The sequence below is a fragment of the Trachemys scripta genome, chromosome 3 (genome assembly GCF_013100865.1).
Source record: "Trachemys scripta elegans isolate TJP31775 chromosome 3, CAS_Tse_1.0, whole genome shotgun sequence".
NCBI classification, from domain to species: Eukaryota; Metazoa; Chordata; order Testudines; family Emydidae; genus Trachemys; species Trachemys scripta.
In genome coordinates this window covers 73,494,151-73,510,251 of record NC_048300.1, presented here as the reverse complement: position 1 = coordinate 73,510,251, position 16,101 = coordinate 73,494,151, and the positions used below count along the sequence as shown (strand labels likewise).

Here is a 16,101-nt window from a genome sequence, read left to right as displayed (position 1 = left end):
AGCCCGCTGGAACATGCTGCGGTGGCGCCACCCGGTCTGGCCCACCGGAGCAAGCTGCGGCCGCGCTGGCCCTCCCTAGATAAAGTGGAAAGAGATGGGATGGGGAGAGTGTGGGGGTCCCAGGCTAGGGGTGAGGTCACGTGGGGGGTGGTCATGGGGTTACTCCCAGCTTCTCCCCCCAAAACAATTTCCTCACCAGCTGCTGTCCAGGCCCGTCAGGGTAAGCAGCTGGCGCGCCAGAACACTTTGTTTACCTAGGTTTACCTCCGTGCCTGTGGACGCTCGAGGTAAACAACCATCTTGGCCCACCAGCAGCTTATCCTGATGGCCCGGGAGCCAAAGTTTGCTGACCCCTGAATTATAAAGTAAGCTTATGAACAGGTTATAAAAATTTTCCATCTTTACTTATCCATCTTGGGGGCGTGGGGGGAGGTCGGCTTATAAATAAACCGGCTTATGATAGAGTATATACGGTATCTGATTTGAAATGTCAAAAACTGCAACCAAATTTCAAGACTGTGTCACCCAATCAATCAGAAGAGTAAGCCAACAGAAGCCCCTGAGCACTTGCTCTAGTAATGCTGAATGATGAGAAACCATAGAAGAAAGTAAGAGCTGTTCTAGCAATGAAAAAAAGAATACCATCAGAACAACAGTTAAGAGTCATTCCAGAAGTGGTCAAAGAAGAGTAGATAGAGGTGGAAGGGAGACAGTCAGTAGCTAAAATCATCTTGGGAAGCTGAACAGGCAAGGTGCAGGCAGCAGGCAGAAATGATAGTAGAGAGGAAGCAAAAGCCTATGCAGGCTATGGATCTACAATCTACTTCACGGAGAAATCCATACAAGCCAGAAAATTATGTTTTATGTGTTCTAATACTTTACCAAACACTTACTACCGAGACAGCTTTAGTTCTATCTATAACCTTTGTTAATAAGTTATCTAGAGTAGGCTGCAATAATCAAAACTACTATAGCAGTTACCAGAAATAATAGCAGCCATGTTCTTGGATGAAAACAAATGTCAATCAAAAAAGATCAATTTTTGCAAATTATTAAAGATAACATGTTTACTAAAGGTAAAGAGGATGACTTCAATCCAGAGGCAACTAGGAAAAAAGCCATGCTGTGAAGGAACAAGCTCTTTTAAAGTGCAAATTTCTGAAGGTTAGCAAAGGGAATATAGTAAACGACTGAGGGTATAGCTACACAGCAAACAAAACAAAACAAAACAAACCCAAGTAGCCAGCCTCAGAGCTCAGATCAACTGACTTGGGCTTGTATGGTTCATGCTGCAGGGCTAAAAATAGCAGCGTGATGTTTGGGTCTGAACTCGGAGACCCTCTCTGCTCGCCAGGTTTCAGAGCCCAGGCTCCAGGACAAGCCCGAATGTCTACACTTGTTAATCCCACAGCCTGAGCTCTGGGAGCACAAGTCAATTAACCCTGGGCTCTAAGACTCCCTGGCACATAGTTTGTTTTGTTTTGCTGTGTAGACATACCCTCAATAGGTTAAAGCAATCAGGTTTTGCGTAAGTGGTCTTATGTTTGCCCCAGTATGGAAGGAAGATTTCAGCATCTTTTACTGTTACTTATGCACTCTCTTTCTTTTTCATTTCCATGAAATAGACACCTGTCTATCCACTATCAAATGCCTCACATGTCAGTACTAATAAAGACTCTCTCCCTCTATGCCCTTAGGTTGTACTTTTTCCCTCCTGCCCTAAGCACTTTCCTTCTACATGAGAAGGTATGAGATTTTTATTTGGCCATTTAGCACAACATTAAGCATTAAGTCATTTGTATAACACCTTTAAACTTATTTACTGACAGTGCATAAAGCAAACATGCTTTCTTAAAGAACTTCAGCTGTTTTAAAAGCTTATTCACTTCCATATCTATTTTACCATCAAGTTCACAAAAGTGGTCCTGTGAATCATCATATCTTGCCCAGTCAATGAAAGCCTCTTTACTTTGGTTACTGAGGAAAAAAAGAGAAAATAAATACATGTAATTGAATTTGACCTGTAAAAATGTTTTTATTTTTATTTTTAAATGTATCGATGAAGAGTGTCAAAATAAGCAATCATAAAACCACAGATAATTTTGAATACAGAGAATTGATGGTGTGCAATATCTCTGAAGCAAAATTTAAAATGACTATATCCAAAGCACTGGAACATATCAACGAGCTATTGCCTGTTAGATGCTTGTAAATTTATCTCAAGAGAAAGAACATGAATGACTGTATTCAGACTTGCCATACAAACATACCTTTCATGGCAAGCTGGAGTGTAAATCTAACATGCGTTAGCCTGCAACGCACGAAGTGCCGTGTGGACACTGTTGCTGTGCACTAAAAGTTCCCTAGTACACTTTAGTCTACCCTGCATTGAACTAGGAGTAGGTTAGAGCACACTAGGGAACTTTCAGCGTGTTGTTGGGGTAGATACAAACCCCAGTTTGCCAAGAACTGTGTGTCCGTATAGACAAGTCTTTATATATTGTAGAAAAAACCCTGCATTGGCAAAAATGGACATGGGTCTTTCATCTCCAACATCAACTGATTCTACATTACAATATGAGACAAGCCAATGATCTTGATTCTGTATATTGCTTTATAAATAGGATTATCCTCTTGAAAAAAAAAAAAAACAGAAGAAAATACCAAGGATTAACTGTCACATTTCCCTAACTCTTCCTGTCCAATTACCTTGTAGTATTTGTAACAAACTACAATGTTTCGGTCTTGAGCCTTTAGCAAACAATGGTAAGCCAGCTATTAACTACAGCATTTCAAAACCAAACACCAATAAACTATCTCATTGGTAGATAGTAGCCATGTAGTGCCTTGGAAAGTAATGAATAAATCCCTTCAACCACCCATTCTTTCTGACCAAGTTAACCCAAACTCAGTTTTACAAACCTAGGGCCCAGTTCTACAACAAGATCCACGGATCCCTCTCCCTCTCCTTTTGTCATATTTGGAGAGAGCAGGAAGAACCTGGAGGTGTATCAGGTGGAGAGAAGCTCTATTCCTAGGAGCTTCCCCATCCAGTCAACTTCCTGTATTTTGCCAGCAGGCAGTCCCAGTTTGATTAAATTCAGCCAAACAGGCAGAATACCCCAGAGCTAGGAGCCATCAAAAGGGTGTATTGCTGGGTTTGAAGGATTTGCATGGGAGGCACAGATACCGGCTATCTCCCACTTGTTCCTATATCAATGATTATCTTCCGGTTCCCTCCCCAACTTAAACGCTCACTTTCCATGTTCCCAAGAAGCATGCTTCTCTCTCCAACCCTCTACATGCCCACTGTCCACTTTCCCTACCCCAAGAGCTTTCACACTCCTTTTAACTCTCTTTTTCTTGGGAAAAAAATTCTCTCTCTTAGTGACAGGCCAGTTTGGTCCTTTTTTCTGCAGAGAGAGAAGGTGCTGAAACTTTTTTATTTTGTTTTGTTTTAAATAAAAGCAACAAGTTAGGAATCTTGCTGTCTCCTGATTTACTATAGCTTACACTGAGCTTCCTGAAGCCAACACTCTTAAGATGATGTTCCCAAGAAGAAACCAAGATCTTATAGGTCAGGTTTACCTGTTCAAAACTGGGGCCCAAAAGTACTAGATCTCTGCTAAGAAAGTCCACTAAAGTTGATTTTATCTTTCTACCTTTTTTGGGAGGATGGGTGGTACGAAATGTCAAAAAAAAAAAAAAAAATTACATTCTGAAACTGTTTACCTACTCAGTTTTTAAGTGGGCTCTAACTCAAGAGCCTCTTATCCAAATCATTTTTAGTTTTGTAGAAAAATATCATTCCTGCTTCAGATCAAATCTACTTTTGTTTGTTTTGGAAGGATGGTGCTTGGTGGAGGGAGGAAGGGTTAGAGAAGAGGCCAAAGTTGAGCTTATAGGAAATTGGTTCCTCAACTATGGAGCAACTGCCATTGCTGCACAGTCAAGCTCCTTTGATCAAAATGGCCCTTCATATCCTGCTCCAAACTTTTTTCTGCTGGGAATCCAGATCCTCCTATGAAGTCCTCAGTAAAATGCTATGTTCTAACATTGAAATTTTAGAAGCGGAGATAATTCATTCAGGATGTGCAGATAAAAGATTTTAGACCAAAGTCCCCATTCTCTAGTATTTGTTTATACCACTCTGCCCAAGACAAAGTGGTAATAAAAAAACTCAGATGCTCTTTTTCTTGGGTTTCCTGCCTTCCCTGCTCATAGAGTTTTGTATACAATAAAAATCTTACTTTAAAAAAGGGAAGATATTTGTTCTCTTTCTTCCGATCTTTAGCTTCAGAAGTTTTTGAGTCCATTAACTCATATTTAACACCATGGCTATTTTCCACTGTTTTTACAGGGACTTTAAAAAAGTGAAGAGAACAAAAAGCAGTCGTTTCCAAAATAACATACCAGAGTCAAGATGACCTTTTGTTGGTACTATTTACTTTAAGCACAGCTTACCTTAGAGTACTGTTAATTGCTCCCAGTTTGTTAGCTTGTTCACAGTCTTCCAAATCTTTGCTGTTATTTGCTCTTTTTGAGTACTGTAAAAAAAAAAAAAAAAGTTATATTTAGTACACCAACATTAACTAGAGATGTCCTTCACCTCACTCCTTTCTTAGGGAAGTCAAAGTTGTGCAGTAAATACAAATCTGCTGATATGGAAAACACAAGGATTCTGAGGATGCAAAGTAATCTTGCTGATTTTGGAATCTTCTCCAGAAACAAAATTTCCTTAAAAAAAAAAAAAAAAGTTTAAAACCTTTCCTATGTAATACAAATCAATGAAGTATTTGCTTGGAAATTGTGCAGATACCTTGAAATACAGCACCAATGCGGATGTAAACATTCCCTTTCAACTTAAATAGAGCACTAAATTCAAAGACTAGCATTATGACCACTAGAATACTTACAATTTTAAGGCAGTTTGTACAGAACAAGAGCATGATCTGATCTAGGAGATCATTCATCACTGGAACCTGTCCATCGGCAGGTAAGACCTTGCTGTGACTGAATTTAAAGACACTCCGATGAAGACCAAAGAGTTTTGAGTTACACTGGGGAAAGCATGAGTTGAAAGCATTGATGAATTGGACTCATAGGCTTCTTGACATGGTCTTGGCAAGGAGAAGCCAGTCATCAAGATGGGGGAAAATGGTGAAGCCACAATGCCTGATATGGGCTGTTATTACTAAGAAGGTCTTAGCAGCGACCCTCGGGGCTGTATTGAAAATGGTCACGGCCCACCAGGAATCTGAGAAAGCATCTGATGGGGTGAATGGCCACGTGAAAGTATGTGTCCTACATATCAAGAACTTTAAACTACATGTTCTTTTTTAGAGATGGAATTATAGATGCCAGTGTAACCATGTGAAGTTTCAATTTGCAAATAAGACAGTTAAGATGGCAGAAATCAAGGATAGCCCAGCTGCCCTTCTTTTTGGGTACTAGGAAGTATATTGAGTAAAAACGCTTTCCTTAAAACTGAAGAGGTAACCGCTCACTTGCTCCTCACTATAAGAAGAATTCTGCTACTTGTTTGAGAATCTCCTTTTGAGAATGGTCCCTGAAAAGGGAGGAGGGGTTGGGAATTTTGGAGGGAAAAAAAAAAAAAAGATAAATTTGATAGTATAGCTAGAACAGATGATGTTTATTACCCACTTATTCATTGTTATTGCACTCTAGATGCGGGAAAAGAGTGCAAAAGGGGTGTGGAAATCAACAGGTGATGGCATCATTGGTTTGCAGCTCTCAAACTCCCATCAAAAAAAATATTGTTTAGATGGGGGCTGGAACTGGGATGCTATTGCTGCAGAACTGGATGGAAACGGGACTTCTGAACCCTTTGCCTGTTACAGGCTAGCTCATAAGGCCACTGGTGGTAAAACTGCTGAGCCATTGGTCTATCCTTGTATAATTGCCTGTGGAATTTTCACTTTGAGAGAGTGGGATATATACTCCCAGGGAGTGGAGGGGGGCTCTGCAGTCCTTTAGACTGTGCAACGACTTATCTGTCTTTTGGTTAAAAAGATAAGTTTCACTGAAGTGCAGGTCCTCCTAGATACCTCTAGATCTCTCTGTGGCAGCTTAGACAACCAAAGAATTAACAGCAGGATGAGAAAAAGGGAAAGTGCACCCTTTTGGCAGGGATAAAATAGCATTTTGCTGTCCTCTTAGGGATAGGAGCACAAATGGCCAGGGTGTACCAGGCTGTTCAAGCTGGTTCCAGAATGGCTTCATTAATAGGAAGTGCTATTTGGTTGGATCCGGAGGATTGCCATGAGTGTATGTTGAAGATCCTGAACTTCCTCAAGGGAGATCTGCAGCTCCTCTGCAACACTATGTAACAGTTCCTGGAACTGCTTATGGTCATCGAGGGGACGGAGATATTGGAGTGACTATTTATCCAGATATGAGGACAGTCTCGTCAGTACCGCTAGCTCCAGATCCATCATCTTCTTCCCTGGCATCAAAAGGAATTTCTAGTTGTCCTCTTGCAGGGGCAGGGTGGACTGACTCCTAGGGGATCATGTCGACTCTGCAGAGTAGTACAGGTCCCAGTATCCCAGAGAAGGCCAGGAAGATGGGTCAAAGGGTGGCTTTGGGAGTCTCCCTGGCATAGGGTACCAACAGTTCTGAGGCAGCTGTTGAAGTGGAAGTTGGTTCCAGACTGGTCTGGGAAGACATGCCTCAGAGGAGGAGACATCAGTTCCTCAGGTTGTTCAGAGTCTCCGAAGAAAGAAAATGCTAAGTCTGGATCCATTGGCAGCACCAATGATTCCACTGGAGGGAAATCATGGCTGTCTGATAGAATGGGAGACAAACTCCTCCCATAAGCTGCATCTCTTGATGTAGTCAGGACCACTCTTGTGAGGGAAGGACCTGGGATGATGGATTCTGGGAATCAGGGAGAACAAAAATGTCATTGGGTATAGAATAAGACTCTGCTCTCCCTTGAGAGATCCGATCTGCCTGAACTGTTGGAATCAATGCAGTTATGGTTTGTGCCAGTTGGGAGAGGCAGAACCAGTATTGTCGACGGTTAAGGCTCCCAATAGTTGCCTTTTGTCAATGCCATCAGTTCTCAGAGTTTAGGCTTGGCTGGTACCAGAGGCATCGTTGCCTCTGGAGTGCCATTTGGTACCGGGGTGCTGGAAAAAAAAGTTACCTATCTCTCGTAAGTGTTGTTCTTTGAGATGTATTGCTCATGTCCATTCCAATAGGTGTGTGCGTGCGCCACGTGCACGATCGTCAGAAGGTTTTCCCCTACCAGTACCTGTTGGGTCAGCAGTGTAACCCCCTGCAGTGGCACCCTAATCGTGGTGTATATAGGACACTGCCGACCCACCACCTGCTCAGTTCCTTCTTGCTGGAAGACTCCAACAGAGGGGAGGCGGATAGGATTTGGAATGGACATGAGCAACACATCTTGAAGAACAACGGTTATGAGAGGTAGGCAACCATTTTTTCTTCTTCGAGTATTTGCTCACGTCCATTCCAATAGGCATCTCCCAAGCAGTTTCTGTGGTGACTTATGAAATGGCTTTCTGTGTTCAGTGTAGAAGACTAGGGCATGCCTGATGTCCAGGGAATGAAGCATCCGCTCTCTGCCAGTGGCATGAGGCTTGGGGAAGAAGACCGGTAAAAACCATGTCCTGATTCACATGAAACTGGCAGACCACCTTGGGTAGAAACGCAGGGTGAGGATGCAGCTGAACCTCGTCTTTGTAAAAGACAGTATATGCTTTGAACTCAGAGACCCTTCTGGATGATGTTATAGCCATTGGAAAGGCAACCTTCCAAGAGAGGTAGGAGAGAAGGCAGGTGGCCATGGGCTCAAATGGAGGGCCCATGAGCCTGGACAAGACTAGGTTGAGGTTCTACTGGGGAACAGGCTGCCGCACCTGTCCAAGCCCTTGAGGAACTGGCTTACCAGGGGGTTTCCGAAGACTGATTTACCCACTGCCCCGGCGGTAGAAGGCCGAGATGGCAGCCAGGTGCACTTTTATAGATGATATTGCCAGCCCTTGTTGCTTCAGATCCAGTAAGTAGTCTGAAACGAGGGGAACTGGCGCTTGCTGCGGTGGGATACTCTTCTGCAGGGATCAAATAGAAAACCGCTTCCACTTTGCCAGATACATGACTCGGGTGGAAGGTTTCCTGCTTCCCAAGAGAACTTCTCTCACTGAGTCTGAACATTGGAGCTCCAACAGGTTCAGCCATTGAGTTTCCATGCCATGAGGAGGAGGGACTCCATGCTGGGGTACTGGAGCTTGCCGTGGTCCCTGAGTGATGAAGTCCAGGCATAAGGGAAGGGTTACTTGTCTGTCGACCAATAGGCTTAACAACATGGTGAGCCAGTGCTGACAGAGCTACACGAGGGCTATGAGATCAACAAAGCCCTGTCCTGGTGGACCTTGAGGAGGACTCTGTATGAGAGGAAAGGGCAGGAATGCATAGAGCATGTGACTCGTCCACGTGAGGTGAAAAGGGTCCACAATGGAGCCCGGGCTGTGGTTCAGAAAGGAGCAAAACCATTGGCACTTCCTGTTGCTCAGTGTCGTGAACATGTCTATGTCCCACCTCCTGGAGAAGGAGTTGCTCATGAGAAGGGTCCCTGAAGAGGGACAGAGAAGGCAGGAGGGAACAGAACTGGATAGAATATTCCACCCCTATCATGCTTGGAGCCCAGCGATCTGTTGTGATCTGGGACCAAGCACGGTAGAAGAAGGGAGGATAATTGAGTCCTGGTGCACCGTCCTTGGGCGCACCTTCAAAAATTAGGTTTCAGCCCCAGGGGCTGTTTGGACGAGCCCAGGTCTTGGCCTGAGAAGGACTGTGATTGGTACCTCCTATTATTCCTGCCCCTTCTCCTGACGGAGTCCTGCCTCGGGGGTCTGGAGTAGAAGCAGAAGGGAGACTGGGGTTTGAAGGGCTTCCTCTGCGGTGTGGGAGTGTGGATCCCCAGGGACTTCAATGTTACCCTTGAGTCTTTCAGACTGTGCAAGCGGGAGTCCGTGTTCTTGGCAAACAAGCCTGCATGGTCAAATGGCAGGTCCTGAATGGCGTTCTGGACCTCCGGAGGCATGCCCGAAACCTGTAACCAGGCGCTCCATCTCATGGCGATTGCTGTGGCCGTAGTCTGAGATGCAGAATCAGTGGCGGCCTGGAGGGAGGTCCTTGACACCACCTTCCCCTTCTCAAGAAGCACCGCGAACTCTGGGCATGAGTCTGACAGGAGCAATTCCTGGAACTAGCGCTCTCCAGGAATTGAAGGCGTAGCAGCTGAGCACCACTTGCTGATTAGCAACACGAAGCTGGAGCGCCCCGGTCGAGTAGACTTTACAGCCGTAAAGGTCCAGCTTCTTAGCATCCCGTGACTTTGGGGCAGGACCTGGTTGACCTTGCCGCTCTTTGTGGCTCGCTGCATCCACCACTAATGTTCCAGGCTGAGGATGGGTAAAAAGGTGTTCGTACCCCTTTGGTGGCACAAAATACCTCCTTTCCACCCCTTTGGCTGTGGGAAGTATGGAGGCCTGGGTCTACCATAGCACCTTTGTGGTGTTTTGTATGGTCTTTATAAGGGGCAAGGCTACCCTGTACTGGCATGTCCTGTGATATGCAGTGCCGGGACCAGTGCCTGCTGACTTGAGCTCACGAGGCTCGGTCAGTTTCACTGCAGAATAGACTTCATGCTGGAGTCTGAGCTCTGGGATCCTCCCACCTCACAGGGTCCCACAGCTCAGGCTCCAGCCCAAGCCCAGAAGTCTACACTGCAATGAAACAGCCCTGCAGTGTGAGCCTTGTGAGTCTGAGTAAGCTGGCATGGGCCAGCCACAGGTTTTTCATTGCAGTGTAGACATACCCAAAGTCATCATGCAAATACATATTTCATATTCAGACCATATTAAGTTGTATTGACTTGAAGAAACTACTGTATTTGGTAGCATCAACGTCTATGCGGGGGAAGAGGTGTCAGAATACTGTATCTTTATGCAGCAAAGTGAGAAGTCAGTGTCCAGAAATACATGCTAAAAATAAAAAGTGAAGTTAAAGAGATTTTGATCAGGTCTTCAGGAGATTAGATAAGCGGTAATGGAAATGTTACAGTTAGTTGATTTCTGAGGCTAGCTTTGTGGTCAAAACTTCTCCTAAACTTTCATTTTCCTATCTTCTGTGTATTTATAAAAGCCTTTTTGTTCCATCTGCAACCTACACACCAACATAGCATCCCTCCTCTCATCTACAGAAAATAATGCTGCTGAATAGTTCCTAAGTGCACTCTGGCAACAAGGCAGACAAATTTGCATACTCACAGCAAGGTATCAATATTTTTAGCGCTTATATGTAAATTGTTATTTCTTTTCATAAGCATCAAATCAATGTTACAAGAGTAATAAAGCATCACAAACATTTATTTTGTATTTCTTTAATTTAAAACAATTTTATAAAAAATAATTATTGTATTCTGTAAAGTTTTAGCAAGCAGCATACATTATAAAACATTTAAAATGCAGATTTATAATAGAAAATGATGGACCCTTACTTCAAAGCAGCATTAATGAGTAAGGCTATTCACTGACTTGGTTAGACTGCTGGTGTTTTGAGACCACTGCCTATCATGTTGACCAATATTGTCTCATTGTTTCCTTGTACTCTCCCATCTGTTGTCCCATTTGATATTTCAACTGTAAGTTCTTTGGGGAAAAGAAGAAGTCTTTTTGTTCTGTGTTTGTAAAGCGCCTAACACAGGGCTCCCAGTTGATAACTAGGGCCCTGAGACATTATGGCAGAGGTTCCCCAAACTTTTTTTGATGAAGTATTTCCTGACGAGACCCCAGACAGCATGGAGCAAAATGGTACCCTCCACGCAGCATGACTACATACACATGCCATGTGGAGAATGCCATTGTGTAGAGTAAAATGGCGTCTTCTGAACATCATGAGCTCGTATGCACCATATGTGGGGGTCATGCTGTTCAAAGCAAAATGGTGTCCTCCGCACTTTTAGGGTGGCAACCAAACAGTTTGGGAACCACTGCGTTACAGTAATAAAAGTAATTCATGTTCCTTCTCTTGAACATGTTGCAATGACAAGAAAAATCCCAGGACAACAATTCAGAGGTGGAGAGATCACCACAGGACTCAAAGAAGAGATTTGAATTAATTAGGGAAAAGGAGAAAGACCACTTGACAAACATGAAGGGGGAGACTGTCCCAAGCAAAGGGGCAGCATGAAAAACGTACTAAGCTAAGAGTCTAAGAAAAGAATGATATAGCAGCAAGGACAACAAAGGATCCAGATAAGCATAGGAGGGATCAGAGCAGAGACATAGGCAGTGGTGAGATTATAGAGGTCTTAAAGGGGTGAGAAGAAGGATTTTGAATTTGATACAGAAAAAAGACAAACCAATGAAGAGGAGAAAAAAAAGTTTAATTTTGGACAGAATGAGTGAGATGGTGATGGGACCATCTAGGAGGTTACTGGAACTGCAAAGCTTTGCAGAGGATCTGAGATTAGAAAATACACAGCTTTCTTAAGAGGTAGATTTTGGAGAAGTAGAAAGGATGAATTGAGGAGAGGTGAGCAGGAGCAGACAGTGTGCTCATGACCTAACAAATAATTAGCGGCTAGTTTAAGTTTACAAATCTCATTGTTGGGCTGAATTTTCATCTCAAAGGATTAAATGCATCAACATACTGCGACACAGAGACCCCTTGCCAAAGGGTCCCCTGTTCTTTGCAAACATCTCACCTCAGACCTGACAAACTCACTACACCACATACCTTACCTGTTACTCTTTATGGAAAAATATCCTGTAAGACATATCTACACATAAGCACAGCCCAAGAAAGTGCTACTGATATGGCTCCACTGAGCACATGAAAAGAGACAGTCCACAATAAAGGGAATTCAAATACAAACTCCGATTGGCCCAGGTTAATGCACCTACCTTAGACTCAAGACCCACAGAGGTGTCTGAGGAGACCCTAATGAATTTTGTAAGGTCTGACACATTGGTGGATGATCTAGAAAGTGAATGGCAAGGTATGCCTAAGTTGGAGGGACACTGGCATCCAGGTTTCTCTGGTCAGAGAAGAGTGTTATAGAAGCCGACATGCTCCCAGAGGAGAATGTAAAAATCCTTGCATTGGGAAAATCTGAAACTAATGTACACTTAGCTCAAGCAGAGTTGGAGTCAGAAGGTTTAAAAGTTACTTTAAAATAAAACAATGGTAAGAGAAGGGAGACCTCTCAATATTTATACAGTCAGGATAGGTGTCCTTTATTATTTCATTAAAAAAAGACATTGCTGGCGCTCTAGTCATTCTGGCTTCTCTACCTGAAATTCTGTTATTAGATTCTTCCACATATTCATCATTGTGGGCTATGTGTAGCCATAAGGTAATAGAACCCCTACCATGCTGCATGTCTGGGGACCAATAAATAGGGTCACAACAGGGAGCCGCAGAAAGGGAAAGGATGAGGAGTTCATTTACGAGAACTCTGGTCCCCACAGAGCCCATCCTTCCACCTTACCTTTTATTGATGTAACACACCAAGACACTTTTCTTCAGACTTGATTAGTCTGCTGAGACTCAGTGCTGCCAGCACACAGTGTCGGATTGAACTGTATGTGGCAATTATACATAACACCAAATATATACATACAATATTTGTTATTTACCCACAATTCCTTCACATTGAATACATAAAAGGCATAGGGTTTTGTTTTGTTTTTTGTTATAAGCAAAAACCACATACATGAGAAGACGTGTAAAAAATAAAGTTTACCACTGATCCAAGGCTAAAAATGGACAATAAAGACTATACAGAGTATTTGTAATTTTGGGGTTATTTATTTTTTAATCAGAAAAATAGCTTGGAAAATAAAAAGACATTACTTACTTTATTAGAACTCCCAGCTTTAATTCCAATTGGTACTTTACTCTAAAATAAAAAGACAAATTATTATCTTTTTGCACTGTTCACAGAAATGATTATGCCACAATGCCTGTAAGATTGATAGCTAACCAAGCTGTTAACTATTTTCTGCAAGTTGACACCTTTTAATTCCTTGCTGGGGTGATTCCTAGTTCTCTCAAGTTACGTTTGCTACTCCAACCCAAGATAAGAGCAGTCGGCTCCTTCTAGGTTGAAAGCTTATTTCAGTTTCTTTTAATTATTTGGTACTTATTTTTGCCTGACTAAACAATGAGCAATAGCTAATACTTTGTATACCCATCATTCAATTTTATCAGTAATGGATACTATTATTAAAAAGTATTTCAGTTGTATTACCCTGAACAAAAGTGGCAATAACTAAGTTTATTATTGCCAATTTCTTTTATCAATCTAAGATTTCACTAGCAGATATTAAACATTAGAGACTAGAACGGTGTGTAAATACACACATTTGTCTAATAAAGCTCATCCCTATAATTTAAAGTAGTTCTGGAAAGTCTACAAAAGTCTGCAAGAAATATTTATCTCTAACCAATATGAACCCAATACCTCAATTTCATCTACCAAATCTGATTTTTTTATTGCAAGTCTGGGGAAGATTAGCTTTCAAGTGACAAAGTACAACCTTCAACTCAACAGTCTGGGAGGAACTGAAGTTTATCATGTGTACATTCCAAAAGTATAAGTTACATATACACATTTATGCCTGTTCTAACCACTCAGTGGGTGACAGGATGAAAATGTCAATTACTATTGATTTTACTCCGACACATGTCATGAAACTTCATTAATCAATGTTTGTAGAATGCTTTGGCATCTGGATGAAGGGAGCTACAAAAATGCAAGCTATTCTGACCATCCAAATTGAGGAATAATTGACCCAGATTTTCAAATCTAGTTGGAAATAGCCAGACCAATTTCTTCTATGGTTATGTGAGAAAATAATGATTTCTTGTTTTACTTCGATCCATACCTCAGGACAAGGCTCTACGTGACAATCTCTGATAGAACAATGGCCATCATCAGCCCAGAATGGACATGGTCTTTTAAGATTAACCTAAAAAAAAAAAAGAAAAAAAAAGAAAGGCAGAAACAGAAATATGCTATTAACAAATTGATATAGAGCTACTTGAAAGTCTAGGAAATTCTCTTCATAACAAGATGCTCTCCATCCTCCAGTAGGAAGACTAAGTAATCATTAATGATTTGACAGTCTACATTTTTTAAGTTAAACAATCCTCCCGCTTTGTCTTTTCACAAGAAGTGAATATTGAATCAATAAACTCTTCCACTAAGACTGACTTCAACCCACGTTGCTATAATACCACAGAGCCCTCACAAATGAATTTTGTCTTTGTACACATATAGATATCTTTTAGCAATAACTGGTCTCCTGAAAGTTAAGGTTGAATTGGTTTTTGGGTTGTTGTTTTTTTCTGCATTCATTTCAAGGAAACTAGAATAGCAGAATACTAATGCTCTCTTAACCAGAGAGCTGATGTACTCAATTATATTTGGATATACTGAAAAACTTACCAAAGTACAGTTTCTTACTTTGCTGGTTACACTTCTAAAACCACATGAAATATTCTCTAGTGTAAATAGAAGCAGTGAAGAAGGGCCAAATGGTGACCTCAATGGTGAACACCAATGGCATTTCCTGATTGAGACTGCTATCGGTCATCAAACAGTACAATGATAAAGCAATGCAGTACAGATTGCGCTGTGGAGATAAGCTAAAGAGAGATTCCGAATTGTTCATCTCTGATCTTTTTAATTATACTTTTTAACAATTCAAGTTACAAAAAAGAAGTAACACACTGTTTTCCTTCCTTTGAATTAGCCTAAAAAAAGAAAAAACCCCAAGACACCGACTGAGATTTGAAAGCACCCTTTTGCCCTCTGCTTACCTCACACAGTGAAGTCTTTTGTCTTCAACCCCCAGAACTTGTCTGCACTGAGAAATTTAGCAGTGTAATTATACCAGTATAATTATGCCAGTAAATTTCTCCTTTTAGGCAAGCCCCCAGAAAATGAGACATTTGAAATCCAACACTATTTCAATTGAAAAATAAATCAGAAGGTATACTCTTGAGTCTTTGTACTTGGTTGCCAAAGCATTTGAGGCTAAAAAATGGCAGACTTCTGAATAAAAATAGTGATCATTTAACTCTTTCGTGCCTCTGGTGCATATACTTTTTAAGACCTCATTTTGTTGTTCTTTTTAATATGGCTTATACAAAATGTTCCCTCAGTTAAATATACACCACTCTGAAGGGCACTCAATGGATTGGGATATTATTTAGATTCAGTGTTGTCCAACTTGAACATCTTGTTAAGAGGTAGCTTATTACCACTTTGAAACTGATAAGAGTAAGGGACTTAATCATGCTATCAAATATGCAGGCTACAAATCTTGTAAAAAGTCAGCTACTTTGCTGGAATGCAGCAAAACTGATCCAGTTATGCAAAACCGCAATAACCCTAAAAAAATTCAATACTAAATTTAAAGCAAAAACCGTAAGCATATTTGATGTAAGAAGTATATACAAGTAATTTAACAATTATATGCAGACTTTAAAGAAGATTTTAAATCAGAAACCAAACCCAAGTAGTTTGTTTTATGGAAATATAATAAATAATAATAATACCTATTTCCTATACAGCACTCATCGGTAGATCTCAAAGCACTTCACAATCGAATACTATAGAACAACTTGAAACTATAAAATTTAGAACAATAAAATCTTAACTATGAACAAGAATAAAAAGAGTTTTTCTAAATGTTTTGGAAAATGCATCACCAAGGACAAAAGAGTATAGTAGAAGCTATGACTCAGACCATACAGTGGTGAGAAGGAACTGGAGATGTTGGTGGCCTGCCCCACCATTTATCACCTGAGGAGAAACCATGAGGCAATGCAAGGATGCATGCGCAGACTGCCAAATAGTATTACTTTCAAAAGCTCCAGCTTCGGGCGCATGCGCATAACCCTCATGGAATACAATTGGAACCATCCAAAGAAGGTTAAGTGACTTGTCCATTGTCACACAGGAAGTTTGCACAGAAGCAAGGAATTGATCCTGGGTCTCCCAAGTCCTAGCCTAGGTTGTGAGTCGAGAGAAAACAC

The 16,101-nt window shown here is 41.6% G+C and overlaps 1 protein-coding gene across 1 annotated transcript in view; it reads right to left on the bottom strand.

Moving 5' to 3' along the window:
* ERO1B (endoplasmic reticulum oxidoreductase 1 beta) overlaps positions 1–16,101 on the bottom strand; it is a 59,771-nt gene that overhangs the window by 20,452 nt on the left and 23,218 nt on the right. The window contains exons 3-6 of the mRNA XM_034765060.1: positions 13,944–14,027; positions 12,914–12,955; positions 4,465–4,547; positions 1,904–1,977 (exon numbers count right to left, since the gene is read on the bottom strand). Coding sequence (XP_034620951.1) covers positions 1,904–1,977; positions 4,465–4,547; positions 12,914–12,955; positions 13,944–14,027 — 283 coding nt within the window. The remainder of the gene's footprint in view (positions 1–1,903; positions 1,978–4,464; positions 4,548–12,913; positions 12,956–13,943; positions 14,028–16,101) is intronic.